The 25913-nt window shown below is 34.7% G+C and overlaps 1 protein-coding gene across 1 annotated transcript; it reads left to right on the forward strand.

Annotated features, from left to right (window-relative positions):
• The first annotated feature begins 214 nt into the window (after positions 1-214).
• Positions 215-25408, forward strand: LOC132730744 (uncharacterized). Its single transcript, XM_060716728.1, has 16 exons — positions 215-900; positions 2079-2247; positions 2853-2923; positions 3374-3588; positions 4459-4619; positions 5153-5261; positions 5967-6012; positions 7486-7577; positions 8789-8992; positions 10233-10391; positions 10996-12882; positions 13852-13968; positions 14875-15048; positions 16969-17108; positions 17921-18492; positions 19092-25408. Exons 1-16 carry the CDS (start codon positions 558-560, stop codon positions 23159-23161), a joined length of 8529 nt encoding a protein of 2842 aa, XP_060572711.1. The 5' UTR covers positions 215-557; the 3' UTR covers positions 23162-25408.
• The last annotated feature ends 505 nt before the right edge of the window (positions 25409-25913 follow it).

The raw sequence follows: 25913 nt of genomic DNA on the forward strand, positions 1-25913 counted from the left end.
AGCCTAATAACAACTATTTTGCATATAATCATGGGCAGAAGTAGTTCTAAAACGTAGTTCTTGGAACTACATTTTACACTTTACTTGTTAGAAATGATTATGTCTAAAGCATGATTTACTTGAACTGGAATATTAATAAATATTTCAATTTGAATATGTTTTTTCTCTTTTTTAAACTTTATGATAAAACTCACTCTGTGCGGAAGGATATGAAATTTATGCGTACTTGGTGATTAGGTCAGCCAGTCGAAGAGCTGAAACATCTCTTCTCACAGGTGGATGATGGTTGAATTCTTTAAGGAAAACAAAGATGCCGGCACCGTTATCTACATTTGTTTTGTTGATATTCACTGCAAACTTTGTCGAAATATTATTTTATCACAATGTTAGCCCATGTCTTTCTTGAGACTCGCTTAATTCGTTACTTATCACGAACCGAATGAGGTCAATAGTTCCAGAATTGCAGGAAACCCCTCGCAGACTCCGATAATTTTCTAAAATGTAAACAAACTTAAAGCTCCAAATATACTAGTTAGACTCTATAATCACTTGTAAATATGGTTGAACCTGAAATACAGGCCTCCTCCATGTCAATTGACGCGCAGGAAAATGAGGTCACTGAGCTACAAGAGGCTGACAATTTGTCAACAAATGAAAATAAACAGATGGATGGAGAGATTGAAGAAACGAACGAAGATGACATCGATGATGCAACTTCTTCTGACATTACTCTTCAGTTGAATGAAGAACTGCAAGCCGGATACAAGATTCTTACAGACCTTATGTCACATGCTAAGAGAAATGCAAACTGGCCATTTATGGAGTCAGTTGAAGTTTCAGCTCCAGATCTCTTTGAAGTTTATAAGCAACGCATAGAAAAACCAATGTGGTTAAAATTAAGTATGTTTTACATTAAACAAAAAATACTTGTTATAATAAGATTTTTTTTTAAATGAATGATAGTTGATTTTGCTTTCTCAAAAGGAATAATGATCATTCTCAAACAAAGGCTTTAAATTCTAATCTATTATCCATACATGATGATTTTTTTTGGATGGCTTTTAAGTTGCACAAACACATACACAGGTCATATATGATGTTGGTGTGACGTACAACGCAACCAGAAAAAAAATCAAGTACAGATTGTAGATTATAATTTAAAGTCATTATAATTGATATTATTTTTGCATTATAAATATAGATCTATGTTCGAAACAAACCTATACATGTATTATAATTTGATAATAGATCTAAACAGTAAAATTTACAAAGTAATTTATTTTTAAACATGATCAGCTTGCGGTCATGAGGTGACATCAATACATATGTACAGTTATCAGGGTGAGCTTGGCCCTGAAATGAACTTAGCCCTCGATTCATCTCAACTCAGCTTGGCATAGGCCACCCTTGCCAACTTTTGTATCACTGTTTTTATTTATAAATCCTGGGACATAATATAATGGGTAAGGCAACTACCAACTCGATTAACGGATTTATGTTGATGACCATTTGAAATTGAAAGTCAATTCATTTTTTGTCCATTTAGAAACATAAGGACTGTTAAAATCTTACACGAGATGATTTACATTTCTCTTATTTACACTGTTTACTATGAATATAAACGTGTCTTTTCACAAAAGGCGCAAAATTTACTTATCCTTGGTGATTGGGCCCCCAAAAAAACTTGTTTTAGTTGAAGCATTAAGTGCTGCTCATTGTTGCATGACAATTAGTTTAGGATGATATTTATTCTTCCACATACTCACTGCTACATGCACTTTGAATGATTGATGTTGATAAGGTGACATTAGGCTATAAGTTTCTTACAATACCATTTATAAGCACTAATGAACTGTTGTTAGATGTAATTATGTAAGACTCAAATGGCTGTGAACCGAAACGGGAAAGATAATTGTCATAATTTTGTTCCAATAAATGAGAAAGTATTGCTTTTTTTTTCATATGCTTATCTTAACTAATTATCCCAGCATCTGTACTAAAGGCCTTTACTAAATACCATGAACACTTTTATTTTTCCGGACATTTTCTTTCATAAAATGTAATAATTTCCTTTCCAGTGAAACAAAAGTTTGAGGAAGATCAGTATACAACTATTACAGAGTTTGTATCCGATTTTCGTCTAATGTTGGAAAATTGTTACCGATTCAACGGACCAGATCATTACATTTCTAAGAGGGCACAGAAAATGGAGACAATGCTTGAACAAAAGCTAGCACTGTTGCCAAGGTATGAAAAGGGAAACTTTTGATATACAGTTATACTGCCTGTTAAAGTAATCCAGGGCTTCCATTAGAGGAAGTTTGCGAGTCATTTACTTCTGGAACTTGAGAAAAATGTACCAAGATTTTAGGGGGAAATAATTTACATGTATTTTGGGATAAATTACTGATTTTGAAGTATATATAGCCATATTTCTAATTCTACTGTGTGATTAACGCAGTAAAGGATATTTTTTGCATTTTTTATGTCATTTCAGTAATTAACATGGATTGTAAGTGCTGTTTGCAATGTGTAAATTACTTTCTTTGTTCCTTTCGCTATATTTTACATTTAAAATACATTGTTTTAAAATTTTACGAAAATTATCATGAATGTGGAGGCATGCTGCTTGAATGCTATTTTGGAAACCAAGAAATGATCTTTTTAAGTCATACCAGTTGACTGTTCCTGAATGTCATAAACAGTAGTCTCACCACTGTAAATCACTTTGAACCCACGGTCCACTGATGGGATTTCGAACCCACAACCTTTTGATTAGGATTCTGATGCTGTCCATGTAAACCATTCTTCATAAACATGTAGACTGAAATAGTTGACAATTTATTATCTAGGGATTTTAGAGAGAAGACAACCATTGAGGCAACCACTGATCAAAAAGCTGAAGGCAGTTCTGGAGGATTTGGTAAATCTTCACTTAATCTGTTAAAACCTATTTTGGGATAAAATCGGCGAATACCAAAACAAAATCAGAAATAATCTGATCAAAATAAGGATCAGTTTTTTGAATCAACTGTAAATGCCCATATCTTGCAAAAATAACAATAAATTTATTCTAAAATTTCATAAATATACTATTTCTGGTCCAGTTTTATCAAGGTAATATTTAATCTATGAGGAAAAACAATGGAAAATATTTGAGTTTTTAGATTTGATCTTGATCCTCAAATCTTTGCGTACACGGGGCCTGCTTTCACAAATTAGGAGATATGTTGGTAGGATAAGTAGATAAAAAACCAACACAAATTTAAATATCAATACATGTTTCGCTTTATTAGCTTCATCAGTTGATATGTTGGTGAAAGACTTTTGATTTTAATAAATTAAGCTAAGAACATTTTACTGAACAATTTAGGCTTAAGACGAAGGCCCAAATCCCACGTTCTTCATGACTCCACTTACTTGCTGAACCAGTTACGTGAGGCGGAGTACCAGAAAAAGCGGGAGTACAGAATCCGGCAGATAATGGCACGGCGAGCCGAGCGAGAGGCTCTAGCACAGGAAATAATGGACTGGGAAGATAATGTTCTGTTTGAAGGTCAAAAAGAGACGATGATGGCAATGTGGGAGGTAAATTTAGCTGTAATATTCAGGGCCGACAAAATCTGGTTTTGACTTACTAGTCCATTTTTCTCTAAGGCATTTCTTAACTTGTCTGTATGATATTTATATAGTAAATTATTGAAAATTTTGAGGGTCCATATTCTCAGTGCCTGAAAGGGCAGATGGGATCTCATTAAGCCTAGAATGCATGCATATATAAATATCCACTTGTCGTACAAGCTTTGGGACAACCTTGGCAATACAGACAATTGATTTTGCCACCCCTGAATTATTGTGTTATATTTAATTTTGATTCTTATGTAGTTTTAGCTCGTGTATTGGAAGAATAGTGAGCATTTGCGTCACACTTTGGTTATGCTTTTGCGTGTAAGTTGATAACTCCAAAACTACTGAAGGGAATGGGTAGAAATTTCACACACTAATTTGAGAGCATAATTGGAGGTCACTGTCCAGGGCCAATAACTTTAACCTAGATTTTGACAAAGTAATGACCCTTTTGAACTTAGAACATTATAAGCTATCCAGACTCATGTATTACTATCAAGCACTGAAAATAGTCCATCATGCTGTCTGTAAAATATCAACAAATAATCAAGTGTATACCATGTCAAGGTTTTATGATGATTCACTGAAACTTAACAGTTGCTGATGAAAATTATATATGATCAACACATTTTGAAGATGAATAATCCAACTTTATTGTAACAATGAATAATCCAACTTTATTGAAGCAATGAATAATCCAACTTAATTTTAATGATGAATAATCCAACTTAATTGTTAGTAATCAAATTTATTTATCTAATTGTAAAGATTAATAAAACAACTTAACTGAGTAATCTGTTTTTAACATAGATCGTTATTTTTCTCTTACAGTTGCCACAGATAGGCCTGTTCTTGTTTCTGTGCCAAGCTCAGCTGAACATTGGTGAAGTGATGCATTTTGAGCTGGAGCGTTGTTTTATGATGGCACGAGAAAGTTCGACCTTACAACTTATCATGACCTCACTTCTCAGTACACCTTTCCAGAGACTGAAGTATGCTTTCACTACATTTAATATCAGAAAAATACAATTTAGAAATTAATTGTGAAAATCATAAGATTGTCATTCTGTCATATAGTTTCTGTCAGAATTGAATAAATTTGTTTAATGGAGGATTTTATTTATTAATATATTCAGATTTGTAAGCTTAATAAACAACTTACTAAAAAAAGATCATCATGGTAACTATCGAAATATATATATATAATAAAATATTTATATATAAAAGAGGGGTTTAAAGTGATATGACATTCACTGTTATGATTCTTTATTGTCATAAATGCACAATGGTTAATTACTGTACAATCTTTTATAGGACTTTCTTTATTCTGACAGATTTTTTTTTTTACTTTTATTGTCACTTAATGCATGGGTGCAAGTTTTCAGGCATATGCCTGAAGGTCAGGTTTTTTGTGCCAAATTTCATCATGTTTTACCATTAGATTTTGTAGGATAAAGGTTTTCAGGTTTATCCAAATTTTCAACTTGCACCCATGTTAATGGAATTTTTTGTATGTTTATTATAGGATTGACAAGAAGAATTTGATGCCATACAAAGTGTGGGAACAGAAACTTAGAGTGAAGTTACAGAGCTGGTATAAGGTGTATACAGATAATGATCGGGATGTTGAAAAGGTAAGATTTTAACCTGTAAATTGACAGGACAGTTGATGGTTCAATTAAGATGGCTGCCTATGTCTCAAGTAATTGCGAGAGATGCATCTTAAGATTATCTTCCACCAGTAAAGCTGGGGAGTGGCCATAATTATAAAATCTACAGTGTATGTGTAACTTTAACTTGCTCCCCCTTAAATAGACAAAGAGATACAGAATAAGCATTGCATTCCTGGCATCTGTCCTGCACCCTTTGATTGGAGCATAAAAACTTAAACTATGTACATTGCTAATAAAATGTGTGTATCTCAACATACAACAGAAGAGTTTCGAAAATAACCAGCAACCGCCCATGCTGTGTCATCCCCACCTCTCACCTCTATATATCAGCTGATACTGACTACGGTCAAAACTAAATATAAAATCAAATGAATATTAACGCTAGCAGAAACTGATTCTACCAATGCAACCTGTGCAGTCCGGGATCAGCCAGCACTTCCATGTTGTCTGATCGTAGTCTGCACTGTTCACTATTCATTTAATACATATTTTCAAATTTTTCCCCTAAAAATGATGAATGGTATTGTCCAGAATTAAAGACGGACAAGTCTATTTAAGATATTTAGCATGGTATGGATTTAAGATGATATTATTCAGAATTATTTTCTTAGTTTTATTTTAGTCATTTTCTTTTAATGCGTGTACTTTTGTTGTTCTATTTTACAGACATGTTTGAGACTAGGTATAGACGAGGAGTTTTTTCATGTTGTTGGTAAGTAGCTTATATCACATAAGTAAACTAATCAATATTGAGTGCAGATTTCTTTTCTCTTCTTGTGGAAATATCTGCTGGGTTTTCTATAAACATGTCGGAGGAAAGCTGATGATTTCTAGTTCTGGCTTCCAAAACTTTATAAGCCGCTATTTAACATTTTTGTTTTTCATCTGATGCGGCATTCACGTCATGTCATAGTATATAAAAGTGTACGCTGAAGACCTTAAGCTAATGATTTCCTGTGGTGTGGAAAACTTTCAGGATAAATTAAAACAGTGCACTTGATTTAGCACCAATTTGTACACCTATTAATAGCAAGCATTTTTGCTAGAGTTGTGATAATATTGAAATTATAATTAAACAAATGCTTCTCACCGAGATTTTTTTTTTTTCTATTTCAATGCTTGTTTTGTTAAGATTGAGAAAAGAGAGGTATGTACAAATTGGGGGAGGGGTAGGGGCGGGGAATATGTTCTAATAAGGTAAAAAGAGAAGTTTAATGATGAAGGCTTATTATTCTTTTATTGTTAGAAATATGTCTTCCTCCACCATTAAAGCTGAAAAATCACCATACTGTAAATTCACTTACTTTCATGGACATGAACTTTCGTGTTTTTTGTCACAAAAAGCATTTTTGTGGGTACTTAAAAACATGAATTGTCTTTTTTCCAAAAAATAAAATGTACATAATGTGATGCAGAATAATCTTAGTGCAGTGGAAATTCGTGCATTGACCTGTCCACAAAAGCCATTGAAATTCATACCCCACAAATACTAATAATTTTGCAGTATGACTTTTACAGTTTTGGTGTGACTGATAATCCAACAAATCAAAAAGAAAATAGGTACAGCTTTTATGATAAAAAATAAGAAGTGAACGAATTTACACTTTTTCACAAAATTTGTCTTTACCATTGTGAGTTAATATTCAGCAAGGGAAATCAATTCTTTGATGTGAGAGAGCAGTCCATCTGGCTTGTGGAAAGTCACTGTTTCTACCCTAGATTTAGCTTTAAAGTGAATTTTTTCTTGCTTTACAATTAAAAAATGGCTACTTTTGTTTCTAGCCATGAGCTTGCATCTACATAAACTATGTTTGTTTTGTTTGGTTTACGGCATACCACCACAATTTAGGTCATATGGCGTTAAAAACAGGAAAGATGATTTTGGCTAACCTTGGATGTTAAAAAGTTAAAGCAACACTAGGATTTAAAATCAACTCACCTGCTGGAGCTAAGAGATGCATAGACTCCAGTAATTCAAACCCATTAAGTCTCCTCTTACGATTATGCAGGGTTAATTTTGATGCCTCAACCCTTAAAGGCAACCCCTCCGCCAAAAATATTTCTTACTTCACAATTATAAAAACTGGAAAGTAGCTGTATATAACCTTATATGTGTTGACTTAAGGTATAAGAAAAGAAAAATGACTTGGGATACAGGAGTGTTACTATGTTATAATGTTTACAGGTACAAAGAATCCCCTGGAAAGGAAGAGATATCATGAGTTGAGTTTCTACAGGAAAGTGTGGATCATGAAATCCCTCTGTGATCATTGCTTGGTAAGTTTTGTAATGGTTCAAGTTTTACATTATCACCTTTTGTTATGGTAGATCAGTCTGTACAGGTATGGAATGAAAATCTGAGGGTCTTTAGTTTGTAGAGGTATAGAATGATAATCTGAAGGTCTGCAGTCTGTAGAGGTATGGAATGATATTCTGAGGGTCTTCAGTCTGTAGAGGTATGGAATGATATTCTGAGGGTCTTCAGTCTGTAGAAGTGTGGAATGATAATCTGAGGGTCAGCTGGCTGTACAGGTCTAGAATTATAATCTGAGGGTCCTCAGTCTGTAGAGGTATAGAATGATATTCTGAGGGTCTTCAGTCTGTAGAGGTATGGAATGATATTCTGAGGGTCTTCAGTCTGTAGAAGTGTGGAATGATAATCTGAGGGTCAGCTGGCTGTACAGGTCTAGAATTATAATCTGAGGTTTCTCAGTCTGTAGAGGTATAGAATGATAATCAGAGGGTCCTCAGTCTGTAGAGGTATAGAATGATATTCTGAGGGTCCTCTAGCTGTACAGGTATGGAATGATAATCTAAGGGTCCTCAGTTTGTAGAGGTATGGAGTGATAATCTGATGGTCCTCAGTCTGTAGAGGTATGGAATAATAATCTGATGGTCTACAGTCTGTACAGGAATGGAATGATAATCTGAGGGTCCTCAGTTTGTAGAGGTATGGAGTGATAATCTGATGGTCCTCAGTCTGTAGAGGTATGGAATAATAATCTGATGGTCTACAGTCTGTAGAGGTATGGAATGATAATCTAAGGGCCCTAAGTCTGTAGTGGTATGGAATGGTATTCTGTGGGTCCTCTGTATGTAGAGGTATGGTATGATATTCTGAGGGTCCTCAGTCTGTAGAGGTATGGAATGATATTCTGAGTGTCCTAAGTCTGTAGAGGTATGGAATGATATTAAGAGGGCCCTCAGTCTATAGAGGTATGGGTGATAATCTGAGGGTCTTTAGTTTGTAGAGGTATAGAATGATATTCTGAAGGTTCACAGTCTGTAGAGGTATAGAATGATAATCTGAGGGTTCACAGTCTGTAGAGGTATAGAATGGTAATTTTAGGGTCCCCACACTGTAGAAATGCTCGGACGGCACATTTTTCTCATCCAATTACATTTGGTATACGTCAGCTGAATACGGTGACATCATAGCAAATTTTTTTCATTACCTCTTATATATTTCTACATATTATATTTTCCAGCATACACAAGACTCTCTGCGTGAGACTATTGAGATTCAACCATTTGAGGACCAGCGAGAGTATTTACTGGGAACAGACAACACTGGTCAGAGATATATACATTTCCCACAATTCTGTGGAGCAGATGTACGTGTGTACAGACAGGCTCCTGTAAAATATCCGAAAATTGAGATTAGGCCTGATCCGTTCGATAATAAAAGAAAGGTAAGTTTTTCCGCCAAACTGTTCACCGGAGAGTGAAACATCTCAGCTGAATTTGTGGACAGTCCATTTGTAGTTAAAGGGACTCTGTTATTCAATTGGTAAAAGTCACTTTTTGAGCAGATACCTATCTCTATTAGAAACTTTGTATCACAATCATTTATGAGCATTTAAAGATAAATTGTCTCATTTCAATTAGTCTTACACATGGACTATTTTCACACAGGATTTTTATTGTTGAATTGAAACACTAGTGAATTATAAAGTCTCTCCTACAGCTTATTTAATTATTTAACTGACATGTCAATCAAAGTCTTAAGACATGAATTATTTTCATCTGGAACTTTTTGTTGCATAGTGGGTCATTATTTTCCTGTGAGAACTAATTTTGCTGACCAAATCTTACATAAAATCAAGTTATTTGCATCTAAGTATTTTTACAGTTACCCTTTGTTTACAAAATTAATTTTACATTTTCCCTTTGTTTACATAGTTAATTTTACATTTTCCCTTTGTTAACAACGTTAAAGGGACACCACTGAGGTTTTTTGACATAACGGAACTGGAAATAATTTTATGAGATTATTACTCCATTTGATGGAAATCTATACCAATAACTTATGTGCAAAATTTCAGATCATTAGCTCGCTCCGTTTTTCCAGAATAATTATTATAATAGTGAAAAATGACCCAAAATTGAAAAGTGTTTAAACGCTTTTCACTCAAATCGGACTGAAAATAGCACAAAAATACGATTTTAATTATATTTCTTATATATTACTTAATTATATCTTATTTATATTTCTGTTTAAGTGCTCATGTTTATCTATGTGAAAAATTATGATTTTATGTTTTTAGGCTTATAAACCTCAGTGGAGTTCCTTAAATTTTACATTTTCCCTTTGTTTACAAAATTAACTTTACATTTTTCCTTTGTTTACAAAATTAATTTTACATTTTCCCTTTGTTTACAAAGTTAATTTTACATTTTCCCTTTGTTTACAACGTTAATTTTACATTTACTCTTTGTTTACCTCTGTTTACTTTTACAGTTTCCCTTTGTTTACAAAATTAACTTTACATTTTCCCTTTGTTTACAAAATTAATTTTACATTTTCCCTTTGTTTACAAAGTTAATTTTACATTTTCCCTTTGTTTACATCTATAAACTTTACAGTTTCCCTTTGTTTACATCTATTTACTTTTACAGTTTCTCTTTGTTTACATCTGTTTACTTTTACAGTTTCCCTTTGTTTACAAACCACCTCCAATGAAGAAAGTAAAGTTGAAAAAGAAGAAGCGTCACAGTGCATCAAAACAATCGTCGCCCAGTAAACAAACCTCTGAAAATGTATCACCCATGTCATCACCAATGAGACAGCGACCCAGCAGACTTAGACAGGTTTGTAGATATAGAGGATATTGAATGATTGTAGGTTTAATACTTGAATGAGTTAGATAAAATCTTATATGATTTATGCAAACCTCTGACGAGCATAATATTGTTTTATTGAACAAGTGTTTAATGGGTGTGGTAAATTATTTCTTAACATGTCACAAGAGAATGTATGATATTTTATGATATGTAATGCATCATTCAAGTCATACTTGATCAAGTTTTTAAAATAACAAAGATTATAGGCTCTGTATTAAGCAGTTTTAAGGTATAAATTTACTTTATAAATTTATTTATTGTTGCTTACAAACTAAAGTGTCTCTTCACATCCAGCAACCCTCACCCCCTCAACGCAACATTTTATCCATAAAATAACAGTGTAAATTTTATTTCAGTTTTTGGTGATATTGTTTAATATTAAAATGAATTAAATTTTGAACTAAAATGTAATATTATAGAAAGCCAAATAAATTTTATAAAAACTCAGTAACTTTACTGAGCAAGATATAATCTAAATATAATGCACTGGAAACCAACTATTCAACCAAAATAATCTTTATGTATGAAATTCACTATTCAACCCAAATAATCTTTATGTATAATATTTCAGGCACCAAAATCTGTTGTCCCTCTACAGCTGTTAGAAGATGCATCTGTCACAGAGTCCTCCTCATCCTGTGAGTCTGAAGTTGAAGACCAAAGTGCCGTCGAGGACCAAGAGCCAGATGGTAACAGTCCTGCTCGTATTTCTACGCCAACGCCCGAGAAAGATTCAGACACTAACCAACAGCTTGACGATCAGTCTGTGGATAGACTCAGTTCAGGCAGTGACGCTACCCTTCCATATTGTGATAATAGTGATTCAAACAGTAATATAAGTTCTAGGGATATATCTCGTGACTCAAGTCCATATCCCTCGTGTTCCGATCTCAATTTACGTTTCAGTTCTCAAATAGATAGGTCAAGTGATGTTTCTCAGGAGTCGAGCCCGTGTATGTCTCCGGCTGACTTTGGTCTCCGCCGCAGCTCAAGGTTTGACAGGTCAAGTGACACTTCCAGGGATGCAAGCCCTCTTATATTTGACTCAGACTTCGGTTTAAGAAGGAGCAGCAGAAATAGGGCAAGGTTGAAAAATATACCACCTTTGAAAGCGACACGGAATTTGTCATCTTTTCTGTTTGATGAGAATTCCGCCTCGGCATCGAACTCCAGTATAACTGGTGATAATAGTTTGTTAGAAATGAAAACATCAATGTTCAAGGATGATTCAATGTCTAGAAGGAGTTCAAAGTCAAGCGAGTTAACGGAGGATAGTAATGACTGTGATATTCATGCAAATAAACTTTTCGCAAATTCCAAAACATCAGAACCTGATTTGAATTTGAGTGCTAGTTTTCATGGAATGCTTAAGAAAGTAAATAAAGATAACAAACTTGAAAATATTCCTGTTCCTGGTGGTAGTAATGATGATGATGATGATGATAATGATGATGATGATAAAGAATGTGGAGATAATGAAGCATATGATAAAAAAGATGCAAATAACGAGGATGAGACTAAAAAAGAAAGCCTTGTTACAGATGAAGAAATGGTTGAGACAGAAAAAAATATATGCAAAGAAATTGACAGTGTAAATAATAATAATAATATAAATATGCTACCTGAAAAATTGCAAGATTCGCTGCTTGTAGAAGAAAATTCATCTAGGGAAACAATGGATGTAAAAAAGCATAACACTAAAGACATTTCTGATTATGGTGTAGACTTTGACATGTCTGAGACTGCAGTAGATAAAGATTCAGACATTGACAATGAAGATGTTAATGAAGTAATTACGGGTATTGTAGATAAAGGTGTGACTGAATTGATGGACCATTCTGAATATGTTCAAGTGGAAATATCAAACAAAGTTACAGAGAAAAATGATGTTGATCTTCCTAATGAGTTGGTGACTGAAACAAATGTTAGTTTAATTAATGATACAGATGGTTTTATAAATGATAGTTTAGGTAATGCGACAAATAATGGTATTGATAAAATTAATACTTGTGAAGAAATGAATATGGAAGTAGACCCATTAAGAATTGTTAAAGAGAATGAAGAAAGCTTTGAAAATGCAAATGTTAATAATGAAAAAGCTAAATTGAAAAATGAAATGGATGTTATGGATGAGGATAGTGAAAACAGTGAGAAAGAAGATAATAAAGTCGAGCTGAAGTCAGAACTGTCTGCACAAACAAATGCAGAGATAGGGGGAAATGTAAGAGCTGAGAAAGAAAAAGGTGAAGTCAAAGACACGAGCGGGAAGATAAATGGAAAGATTAAAACAGATTTTGATTCTTTGAAATCTGAGAATAGTAAGGTTAACATAAAAACAGAAACAGATGATCCTGAAACTGGAGATACTACAGAAGGAATAGAAAAGGATTCACAAGCAGCTGACGGTGATGGGAAAGAAAAAATGGAGGAAAGTGAGGAGGAAGAAGAGGACGAAAAGGTTGGAACTTTAAAATTTCTGTTAAAAAACCTATTAAATATAATGCTTAATCAATAAGAGGACCTTAATAGCCTTATATAACTTTAAAGGAACTCCACTGAAGTCAAAAAGCCTAAAAACATAAAATCTGAATTTCTTATATAGGTCATCTGAGGCACTTAAAACAGAAAGATATGCAATAGATAAGAAATATTCTCTGAAAGTCATATTTTTATGCAATTCTAGGGCCAAATTTGAGTGAAAATTGGTTTTCAGTTTTTGGTCATTTTCACAAAGTAATTATTCTGAAAATAACGAAAAGAGTAAATGATCTGAAATTTTGTACACATATAACTGGTCTAGACCTACATCAAATTGAATATTTATTTTGAAAAAATATATCCAGTCACGCTGTGTCAAAAAACCTCAGTGGAATTCCTTTATCCATAGGTATTTCAAATACTGATAAAAACAAGAGAAATGTATCATTTGGGTATTCATATTAAAATGTTGATAGCATCTTGAGTGAAAAAACAATAGCATCTTGAGTGATAGAACAATAGCATCTTGAGTGATAGAAAAATTTATATGATGAATAATGATGTTTGTTTTGGAATAATTTATTATCTGCTATATTAAGATATACATGTATGTAATATCAGATCATGTATCTCACACTTATCAGTATTATTTTGTGATTTGTTGTCTTGTGTTATACCAAATACTACAAACATAATTATTTATGATAAAACAGATCTTTCAAATATGGACCAATTCGCTTTAATGATCTAAACTGCTTCTTAAGAACAGTAAATAAGGTGTAAAATTGTGTTGAGAAATTATTTGTACTTTGTATCAAAAAGTTTAACTTTAAAATTTTATTCAAATCTGATAAGCAAACAGAATTTTGATGATAAATAAAAGTGATAATTCCTTATTTCGCATCGTTGATTCTGCAAATTTAAGTGATTTTTGTATGCCTGGTTGTAGCTCCCAGATCCGAAACAGTTTGAGATGGTAGCTGACAGCGTAGAGGAGGTACGGAAGCTAGCCGAACAATTTGCCGAACCAGAACCGATTGTTATTAAACGGGGGAAAAAGTCACAGGTTGGTTTTGATCCTCAAATTTATTGAAGGTTTATTTTGTTATCAAACATTCATCATCTTTACACCTCCGCCCGTTTCATGTTTGTATACTTAAGAAATACCTGAAGCGATTGTCACAGGGCATCCTGTGAAAACCAATGAAACAGCCTGTTAACTTCCATAGGGCATCAACCCTTGGATGTCTTGACAAAAGGACAGCCCTTAATGCTATGAGATTAATATGTAATTACAAAATATGAATTAATTCAATTAATTTGTTAGTCTACATGCTTACCTCAATAGGGAGAGCATCGACTTTGTAATTCAGGGGTCGTTGGTTTGATCCATTGTCCAAGTGAAATTTCTTCCTTGACAATTGTTCTTTTACATTGAGTCGAAAGGTCATTTGTCTCTCAACTCTGATTCGAAACTCATGTTGGATTAGAAGTTGGTCACTTGCAGAGAAATGAGTAATTTACTAATAAGGTATCCAGGAAAGCTGGTAAGGTGCATCAATTGCATTAATATGATGAAAAAATGCATTAAAATTGGCAGTCAAACCAAACAAACAGATTCATTGAAATGTTAACTATTTTGAAATAAATGAATGTAATCAATGATGTAAAGCCAGCATATGCGTGTCTTTTATCAACTAATCCAAAAATGACATGCCAGTAAAATTGTTTATTTGAGCCGCGTCATGACAAAACCAACATAATGGGTTTGCGACCAGAATGGATCCAGACCAGCGCAGTCTGATCAGGAACCATGCTGTTCGCTTACAACTCTATAACAAGTAGAGAAACTGACAGCAAACAGCATGGATCCTGATCAGACTGTGCGGATGCGCAGGCTGGTCTGGATCCATGCTGGTCGCAAACCCATTATGTTGGTTTTGTCATGACGCGGCTCATTTGTAATTTTCAGATCCAGAAACCGCCTCCACGTAAGAAGAATATTGTGATATTACATGAACGGCTACAGTTTCTACTGAAAGAATTAGAACCCTGGGAGTCTAAACTTCAGCAAGCATCAAAACGAGCAAGACTTCGTCTACGGAAGGAAATGGAAGATTATATACTGAAACCCCCGGAAGAAAAGGTCTGAGGTTAATTTATCATTTTCATTGTTTTAAACTTGTACATTTGAATATGTTCATTCATGATGTCTCTATGCATGTCAGGAGGCTAGCATAACAGCCATCAGAAAGTCAAATACAGCAAGTGGCATCTCTGATGTTTTTCACCAATAAATGCTAGAAAGTTATCTTTGGACAGTAGGATTTAAAAATTGAATTAGATCTAAACACAGATAAATACACTATTTGGATTCTAAAAGATTGTTTTCCTTCAAACGTCACACGGTATGTCTGCTAAGTCATAATTATTAGGCACTGACTAAGACCCATAACTCTAGCATGGAATTTTACTGAGTTATTCCCATTTCTAAACAAGGAAAATTCCTGCATGGTGATTTTTTAGCTCACCTGTCACAAAGTGACAGGGTGAGCTTTTATGATCGCTTTTCGTCCGGCGTCCATCCGTCCGGCGTCCATCCGTCCGGCGTCCGTCCGTAAACTTTTACTTTAAATGACATCTCCTCATAAACCACTAAGCCAATTTCATCCAAACTTCACAGGAATGTTCCTTTGGTGGTCACCTTTAAAAATTGTTCAAAGAATTTAATTCCATGCAGAACTCTGGTTGCCATGGCAACGGAAAGAAAAAACTTTAAATATCTTCTTTTAAAAAACCCAAATAGCTAGAGCTTAGATATTTGGCATGAAACATCTTCTAGTGAGTGTCTACCAAGTTTGTTCAAATAAAAGCCCTGGGGTCAAAATTGGCCCCGCCCCAGGGGGTCATTGATTTTCCCTATATGCATATAGTAAAAACTTAAAAAATCTTCTTTTAAAGAACCCATAGAGCTAGAGCTAAGATATTTAGCATGAAACATCTTCTAATAAATGTCTACCAAGTTTGTTCAAATAAAAGCCCTGGGGTCAAAATTGGTCCCGCCCCAGGGGGTCATTGATTTTCCCTATATGCATATAGTAAAAACTTAAAAAATCTCCTTTTAAAGAACCCATAGAGCTAGAGCTAAGATATTTAGCATGAAACATCTTCTAATAAGTGTCTACCAAGTTTGTACAAATAAAAGCCCTGGGATCAAAATTGGCCCCGCCCCAGGAGGTCATTGATTTTCCCTATATGCATATAGTAAAAACTTAAAAAATCTTCTTTTAAAGAACCCAAAGAGCTAGAGCTAAGATATTTAGTATGAAACATGTTCTAATGGGTGTTTACAAAGTTTGTTCAAATAAAAGCCCTGGGGTCAAAATTGGCCCTGCTCCGGGGGGTCAGTGCTTTTCCTTATATGTGTATGGCAAAAACTTAAAAATCTTCTTTGAAAAAACCCAAAAAGCTAGTTTAGATATTAAGCATGAAACATCTTCTAGTAAGTGTCTACAAAGTTTGTTCAAATAAAAGCCCTGGGGTTTAAACTGGCCCTGCTCCGGGGGCCTATGTACAGGTGAGCGACCTCAGGGCCATCATGGCCCTCTTGTTTACTACAAAGCACCGAGATTTTTGTGGGACATGCTATTTTGTTTCAATATACTGTACCTCAGAAACTGTGTTTTACACAAAAGCTCAGGGAAAATGTATTTTAATTTTTCTATTGCTTACTTTAAAAAATAATTTTCTACAAAATGAAAGACCTGGCATAAATGTCTAAAAGCCATGTCAAACAATATAATGTCAATTTGAAGAGAGGAAAAAAATGGTGATGTTTATGGGAATGTGATAGTTACATTCATGTGCAGACTTGGCCTTGTAAAATGTACAGAAGACTTTCTTTTATCAGTGAAGCTGAAAAATTGCCATATAGTCTGAAATTGTAGGTTTGACTTAAAAAAAAAAAAAAACAACAAATAAACAATGTCTAGAATGATGGCTTTGCAAACCAATGCCCAAAATAATGAAAAATACGTAATTTTGTATTGTTTATCGTTTTTTGCAGACGGACAATTGGAAGTCGTCTGACGAGGAGACAGAGTCCGGAGAATCTGACGTAGAGGAAGAGAAAAAGACGGAAGATGATACTAAAAATAAACAGAAAAGTACTGATGATAAGGCATCTGCTTCTAATTCCAGATGCAGGTATGATCTCTTTTTTTTTTCAAATTAAATTATATTGTGAGTCTACTGTGAATAGCTGTTAACAAATGTCCTGGCTCTCACAGTTGAATACATGAATGGATATATCATCAACTTAATGCAGAAACGGGTTGAGTCCATCTTAATTTGATATGAGTTAACCAGTAATTGCACTAAGGCTCAGGGGCCTCAAATCAATTTCTGTATTGCCCAGGTTGTCCCACAGCTTGTAGATAAGTGGAAATTTTCAAGAATTTCCTAGATGTTATACAGACAAGTTAAGAAATGCTTCAGAGAAAAACAGACTAGTTGAGAAATGAGATTTTGTCGGCCCTAACTAAGGTGATGAAATTTGTACATTTAATGTACTGAAATTATCCAGTTTCTTTGTTGAATGTCTGTTGTTCTTACCTCCAAATGCTACCTGTTTGTGCATGAATTAATGAACAGAGTGGCATGTGCAATCTTATTTGCCCAGCAATATTCGAAACATGTCATGTGACCTTAATTATATCTATCAATTATTGAAACAATGTAATATAAATCTGATTATTTTGTAATATTGTCTGATATGGAAGAGAAGAGAATGTGATGTTTAATTATTTTATGAGTGTCACCACTCAATAAAAATTCCTGGTTCGGTGAACTCAAGTTTCTGGAAAAAAACTGGTCTTTTTTCACATATTAAGTAAAGGAGACACAAAGGTTTCTAAAAGAGAAATTGTTTATGTCTTTTTATATTTTTGAAATATCTATTTATCCTGTCAAAGTACATATAGTACAATTACATTTATTAGTATTCAATCAATTTTCAGCACGCCAGTAAAACCCTCCGATGAAATAGATGAAATTGATATAAGTCATCGAGGCCGACTTAGAAAACGTAGAATTATACCTAACAACGTGGAAGATCAGCTCGCTGCGAAGAAACCAAAACCCGTGAAGACGGAAAATGCTCAGGCTACTCCGACAACAAGTCAACCGGTTATTGTTCAGAGCGGGAAAACGCAACTCGTTGATTATGCTGACATCATACGTCAGTTAAAGAACACCGGAGGAAATACACCAATATTAATCAAAACCACCCAAGGCGGTAGAACGGTTCTGACCAGTGTTTTACCAGTGAATTCAAACAATAATACTAATTCTACTACAACCTCCGCCCCTGCTGTACAGACTGTAAGAATTGTTTCCCCTAATTCGGTCGCTCAGCAGATGGCGGCAGGTACGATACAACCACAGGCTTTGAGGATTGCTGTGACTGGCGGTGGATTCCTGCCAGCCACTTCAAAGGCGCTCCAGCATCCAACCATACAGAACCTACTGGCTGGAACTGTGGCAGGCACCAAACTCTTACCTAAAACCTCAACTGCTGTTTCTGTAACAGGTAAGAACCGATAAATAAATACAATCGACAAAAAAATATATATATGTAAATGAAAGAAAGTCATGACTGGGAAATTGTACTCAGAAAAGTCTGCATGCCTTGAATAAGCCATTGCTCAAGTAAAACGATGTTTCCTCTTATTTGGAAGTGGTCAAAATCACTTCTAATCATGAGTGAGTTTGAACTGTGAGTGGTTTTATCACATGTTTGACAAATACATGTAATATGGTTCATGATAATATTAGTCAAAATGATTTATTCCAAGGTAAATGGATTAAAATGTTTATGTTTATTTGAAAAACATGTATTATCAGTATTCTTGTTTGATACATTTGAGTTCTATTTACGTGCATGAAAAATCTATTCTTATCACAGTTACAGCTATTTAATCAAGTTTTTCTTTTTGAAAGAGACAAAAATAATTCTAAAATTCTATACATTTGAATTGCTATTTGATTTGTTTCTTGCTTTTGAAATGAAAATTGAATGATTACTGCTAACCAGTTTTATAAAAAAAAGACGATGAAAACAAAACTGATAAAAAGAGCAAACTTTTTTTTTATCACATGTATTATTTGTAATTGTGTATATGTTTTCAGGGACAGTGTTACCAACAGGTCAACCCACAGTGTTACCTCCTACACCAGAAAAATTAAATCTTCAGAAATTAGTTCTGCCCAACCAAACAACACCACAGAAAGTAGTCCAAAGCCCTGTTACTACACCAAGAAAAATAGCTCCACATACAACAGCCTCTTTAGCCTCAGGAAAACTTAAAGCAAAATATTACGCAGCAAATGCCAGCACTCTGCCAATTAACGTGGTGGAGCAGTTGATAGCAACAAGAGGAGCTAAATTGTCACAAGGAGCTTACAATCAGAGTATCCTGTTAATACCAATGGAAAGTGAAGGTCAAACAAGAAATGTTGTTTCAACTTCTCCTGTGACATTGACAAAATCTCAACTGTCTCCTGCCATAAGTCCTGATGACGGGAAAACTGTGAAGCCAGAAAACCCGTTAAGTTCCGGCACATCGACCGTCAAAACATCTCCAAATACCCTTATACTTCCAAAGCCCCAAACCGGTCCGGTTTTGTCATTAGGTCAAGGAATTCCTGGTCTTCAGATTCAACAAGGCTTTACCAGTCTTCCGCAAAGACCCCAAGCTTTCGTTCCGGTTTCTCAAATAAACGGCTTAAATGTAGCAAAATTCATGCCTTGGGCAGTATCTGCAAAGTCACCAACTAGATACCCAACAAATGAAACTGTTAAAACATTACTAGAAAAGTGCAAACCGCAGAAGGAGAAGGAATCTGTAGCTCTTGAAAAAGGGCAACCTGGTGTTATACCTGCAATGAATGAGGAAAGTACTGGTGTGAATGTTACAAACAATCAGATACACTCTTTGCCAGATCAACAGGTTACAGCTGTAAGCCATTCTGTGCCTAAAATAACACCTGTGACTATCTTTAAAAACATTGCGAATAAGAGTGATTCTGAGCAAGTGAAAGGTGTACTTGTATCAGCTCAGCAAGGACCTGTTGCATTAGATACAGTGAAGAAAGAGGCACTCGTTTCTGCTGTTAAAGCACAACAGTGTGTGGTAACTTCAATATCTGCAGCTAAATTAAATACACTATTACTTCAGACAAGTGCAGCTGGTGCAAAGTCCATTCCATCACTGATAAAGTTGCCTAGCAAGGCTGCCCTAGACTCGGCCCTCAAGGCTGTTGTAACTAGTGTAAATATTACATTACCTACTGTAAATATCAAAGTGCCTTCACCTACTTCTCTTCCTTCCATTAGTCCAAGAAGGAATGTTACAAAAACAATACAAACAATGAAATCTCCCATTCCAGTTGCACCAAAGGTTGTTACACAAAGTTCAGGCGGGCAGACATTATTATCTTTTGCTGATTCACATACTGCCTCATCATCTCAAATACAGACTGTGTCCTCCTCTGTTCAAGGTTCTTCAGCATCCTGTAATGTTGTATCTGTAACCCAGTCTCAGCAGGTGACTGGGTCTCATGATCAAGACGGGAAAAGAGTGATAACCAGACTAACACCTCAATATGTGCTCACACCAAAAGGTGTAATGCAGATGGGTTTTGTTAATCAAAGTCAGCTGGCTGGTACTTCATCTTCAGTTAGTCCAATTCCAGTGCCTTCTACCATCCAAAGTGGGAACCAGACTATTTTAATCCAAAACAGTGCTGGACAGTACCAGTTGATTCAACAACCCAGTCAAGTTCTGCAGCAAACGGGTCAAGGAACAACTCTTCAACCACTTTCAAGTCCATCTGCTGGACAGTCTCAAGGTCAAGGCCAAAATTTACTACAAACAGTTAAGCCAGTTGTTGCCTTGAATGCAAGTGGAAATCCTATCATTCTGCCAACCGTAAAACCTAACGCACAGATAGCTCCTAGCTCTTCCCCTCCGTCTATTGTTCTACACAAATCAACATACTATACACAGAAGACTTCACCATCATTAGTGAATACTGTTGGACTGATAGGATCGCCATCTGTAGCAGGAGGTACGGATCTTAAAACGCAAGCCGGAGGATTTGTGTTCCAGCAGCCATCAACCACAGTGTTACATCCTCAGACACCAGTTCACACTCAATCAGGAATGATCTCACCTTTGCTTGGCCTACAACAGGGCCTGGTGTTACAAGGCGGAGTTCAGGTGGCCAGTCCATTGGTTAACCAATTAGGCATGAACATACTGCATCCTGGTGTTCAAACTTTGCAGAATGCTACATCCATGCAAGCATCGGGTGCTCAAACCATAAACCTTCTGCAAAAAGCTGCTAATGCAGCACCAGTGATGAACATAAATCCACTGTTACTAAATGCTTCCCTTACTACAACTTCGGCAGGCATGATACGCCAACAGTTAAACTCCCCACTGACAGTAGCTGGTGGTTTCCAGCCAAACACCAATACAAATACATCATTAGCAAGGTTTGGAGTGAATACTATTGTGAAAGCATCAACACCAGTGATCAGACAGGAGCCTCGAATGCAGCCAGGAACAGTTAGCGCAGCACACACAGTTACTACAAATCAGAATGGAACTGGTGTGATCTCTCCAATGCCACAGATGATTCAAATGCCAGGATCATCTTTGGTAATCCCAGGAATAGGCGGAGCTAATCAGCAGTTTAATTTGATTGGTCAGTTTGCTACCACACCTAATTCTGCACAAAAGCAACTGGTTTTCCAGTATCCATCTGTTACACCCACAGTTACAAATATCAACTCCCAACATTCGCAGACAACAGCATCAAACGTTTCAAGTGTCAGTGATGATAAAAAGATTGCTGCCCTTAAAAAGTTAAAAGCTGTGATGTCAAGAGATGGAAGCCAGAAAGTGCCAAAGACTGATTATGTGACCAATTCTGTATCTGTTAATCAGGTAACTGTAGGCCAGAAGACTGGTCAGTCTGATTATTCAACCAGTTCTGTATCTGTTAACCAGGTCACTGTAGGCCAGAAGACTGGTCAGTCTGATTATTCAACCAATTCTGTATCTGTTAACCAGGTTACTGAAGGGCAGAAGACTGGTCAGTCTCAACAGAAGCTTTTGCTCTTCAGTATTGGAGGTCAGCTTGTAACTGGACAGGGTGTACCAGTCTCTCTAAGTGATGGGGTGTTGAAAGTAGTTCCACAGGGAAAAGTGAAGATAAATAATCAAACCTTGTCTCCTGAACAAATCAAGCAAACATTGGCAAAGATCAATGAGGCAGCTGCAATGACCTTGAACCCAGTGAGTCAACAGCAGGCGCAAGAAAAACATCCATCTGATATCAATGCAATTCCTGTTAAAATAGTGAAGGAAGTGAAAGTAGTGAAGGATCATAAAAGCAATGCAGGAACCTGTCTGTCATCATTAAACACAATAGAAGTAGTGAAGGTGAAGGATGTTAAAAGCAATGCTGGAACCAGTTTGTCGTCATTAGATTATAGTTATCTTCACACGACACATAAGAAAGACAAGATAGTGACTTCTTTAATGAATGGAAACGGTAATGTAGTTGTTAAGACACAGTCATGTGGAAATGGACAGACTGGTTTTGTACCTCAAAATTTACAGACTGGTTTTGTACCACAAAATTTACAGACTGGTTTTGCTTCACAAAGTTTACAGACTGGTTTTGTTCCACAAAATTTACAGACTGGTTTACTAGTGATGAATTCTGATTTGGTTAAAGTTGAACATGGACAGGAAATGCAAGTACAAGGCCAGTCTAAAGACGCCCAATTTGGTGTGAAAACTATGGGTTACCCATCAGGGTATGTTGTTCGACAAAACGCTGTAAAGGAGGAGGAAAAAGAAGAAAAACCAGGTTTTGTTAATAAAAACTTTGATATTGGTAAGCTTGTAGTAGACAAAGAGACGAAGCGTTTTGTTATAAAAACGCCAGTGAAAAATGATCTCAATGGGAGTGGTGATGCCACAGATAATTTGATCAACCATAACACTGACATAGATGTGAAAATAAAACCAGAGACTGGTAACGAAGATGATGAAAACGATGAGGGTAAACTTGTTATTGACGACGGTGTAAGTGATAAAGAAGCTGCCCTTAATTTATTGACTTTAGCAAACCAGGCTCTTGGATCCACGGTTGTAAAAATGGAAAAGAATGATAAGTCATAGCACAAACTTGTCGTGTATGTGGGAGATCATAAAAAAATTTTTTATCACAGAACATTCTTCATTGATATTTCATCGCCTTGGGTCAGTAACAGGTTAACTCCAATAAAATTGTATACGGATTTAACCCATTACTGCACTAAGGTGATGATGTCTATTTCATATTTTTTGTTTACTTTTTTGGAAAGAATAAGTGTATCATATTTTGTATAATTTTTTCTCAACCATTTTTAAAAAGTCATTCCACAACAAGGTTCTGTTATATAACATGATGTATATGTATTGTTAAAACTGCAGGTGTCATACAAGTAGACATTATTTATATATCTGCAGCTCATTTGATTAAATATCATGCCTAAAAAATTACAATTTTAAGGGTTGATTGCGAGACTGTTGTAAGTCCTTCTTTATTTCATATAAGTTACTGCAGTTTTGCAGTAAACCTTCGATTTTATAAGTACTAAATGTCACAAGCATTCATCTCTTGACTGAGTTTCGACAACAGAAATTATTAAGACAGATGATAAATGTCTCGTCTTAAAGAAATTTGTGACAAGTAATTTTTTCACATGGCATAACAGGCTCTTCTGTTACCATGGTATTGAACTCGTTCTAAATATTACAAACATTTACATAAGTTATTAAAGGAACTCCACTCGGACCTAAAAATGCATTAAAAAAACATTTGAATTTTTTACTTAGATTGAGTTGGGGCACTTGAAACAGAAAGATAATGAAAAGATATATAGAGGATATTTGTTTGTTTTGCATGTAAGATTGAAATATAATTTCACTGAGTGAACATCAGATGCAATATTTTCACGAGTGGCGTAGCCACGAGTGAAAATATAATAGCTGGTGTTCACGAATGAAATATATTTCAATCTTATATGTAAAACAAATAAATTTTCTTTTTATTTCATGCTTTTAAAGTGATTTTTAGTATTTTTTACTGATTTTGCCGCGTAACGTCGCGCATTCTCCTTTGTGACGTCATCACATCATGACGTCACATCATCAATTTTGAAATATAGTTCTGTTAAATTTCTATAATTTTGTTACATTTTTAACATGATGTATGGTGACATCGACTTTCTTTTCCTAAAGAAGCAAAATTTACGCATGACAGCATTTATTTCTGCCTGTTATTCCATTTAGTTATGATTTTCTTTTCATCCGCATTCAGATATAGTCCGGCTACAGTGAAAATTATATTTTATAAATTTCACTAGTGGTTTATCAGAATATAATCATCTGATATATTACAATAAAACACTGGAAAGCATGAAATAAGAAAGAAACTTTTTGAAAAATAAAATTATTATTTTTTCTATTCGTAGCTCACTTTGACTGAATTTGAAAGGCTCACAAATTTTGGGTCATTTTTTTGGGATTAGAACAGTTATTCTGGAAAAATAGAGTGAGCACATGATCTAAAATTTTGCATAGAAGATTTACATCAAATGGAACATTATTTCCAGTTCTGTCCTGTCAAATAAACCTTAGTGGAGTCCCTTTATTTTTCTGCATTTTGGACACAGAAATTAATAGAAAAGATAAATTATAATGTCTTGTTGAGATAATGTAACAGGTATTTCGTCATATGAAGATAACATATTTCTCTGTTACCTTGGTAACAAACCCGAACCTTAAAATGTTTTGTGGAGTTAATTTCAGACCTATGTGTTAATTTTAGACCTATGTGTTGAATTCAGACATATGTGTTAATTTTTAGACCTTTGTGTTAATGACAGACCTATGTGTTGATTTCAGACCTATGTTTTAATTTTTGGACCTATGTGGAAATTTCAAACCTATGTGGAAATTTCAGACTTCTGTGTTAATTTAAGACCTACCAATAAGTTAACTTCAGACCTACAAATGTGTTAATTTCAAACATATGTTTTATTTTCAGACCTATGTCTTAATTCCCAGTTATATGTGTTAATTCTAGACCTATGTGTTAATTTTAGACCTATGCCGACAATAGAGCCAGGCCAGTGTGCACATCTATACAATCTGACCAGGCTCTATATTGCAGGTTGATTAATTTTGATTTTCAAATTTTGTCATTGAAATCTCGGTACATAATGATAGCTGGTTCTAGATTCAAAATTTACCAATTTCATTTCAACAAACATAGAAGGTATAGTGTTAAATATATGGTCTTGCAAAAGAAATGATTTAAATATTTCTGTTAAGGCTTAAGCATTGTATACTTTGCTTGTGATTTTTTTAATTTTTTTTTACATAAAAATGAATATAGTTTTAACTTGATAGAACTTATGCCCATAAGAATAATGGTTTTGGAATTATAAAAGAATTATGGTTTTGGAATTATGGATATAAAATTTTATGAAATCTGTATAAAGCGAAACTAAAAGAGGTAACAGTTTCCAATAGTTCATGTGTATTTGTTAGAGTGATTTTTTAAAGCATAGTTAATGTATTTTTAAAAGTTTTTGTTAAGAAATTACGCTATATTAACCCTTTCACTGCATAGGGACGGCTTATGCCGTCCCTGTTATTTTCGGCGTATTTGCCATATGGACGGCTTTAGCTGTTTCTATAATAATAATAGTAATAATAATAATTAAATAATAATAATAATAAAAGTAATAATAAATGTAAAGAAAATTATACCATCTACAATAATTATTATCATACTAACAGATTTGGAAACAATTATAATTATTATAATACTTATAACAAATAATAATAATTATATTAATTAATAATTTAGTAATTTCTTAGA

This window comes from Ruditapes philippinarum, unplaced genomic scaffold (assembly GCF_026571515.1).
Source record: "Ruditapes philippinarum isolate M1 unplaced genomic scaffold, ASM2657151v2 ctg3405_1_1_1_1, whole genome shotgun sequence".
Taxonomy (NCBI): Eukaryota; Metazoa; Mollusca; class Bivalvia; order Venerida; family Veneridae; genus Ruditapes; species Ruditapes philippinarum.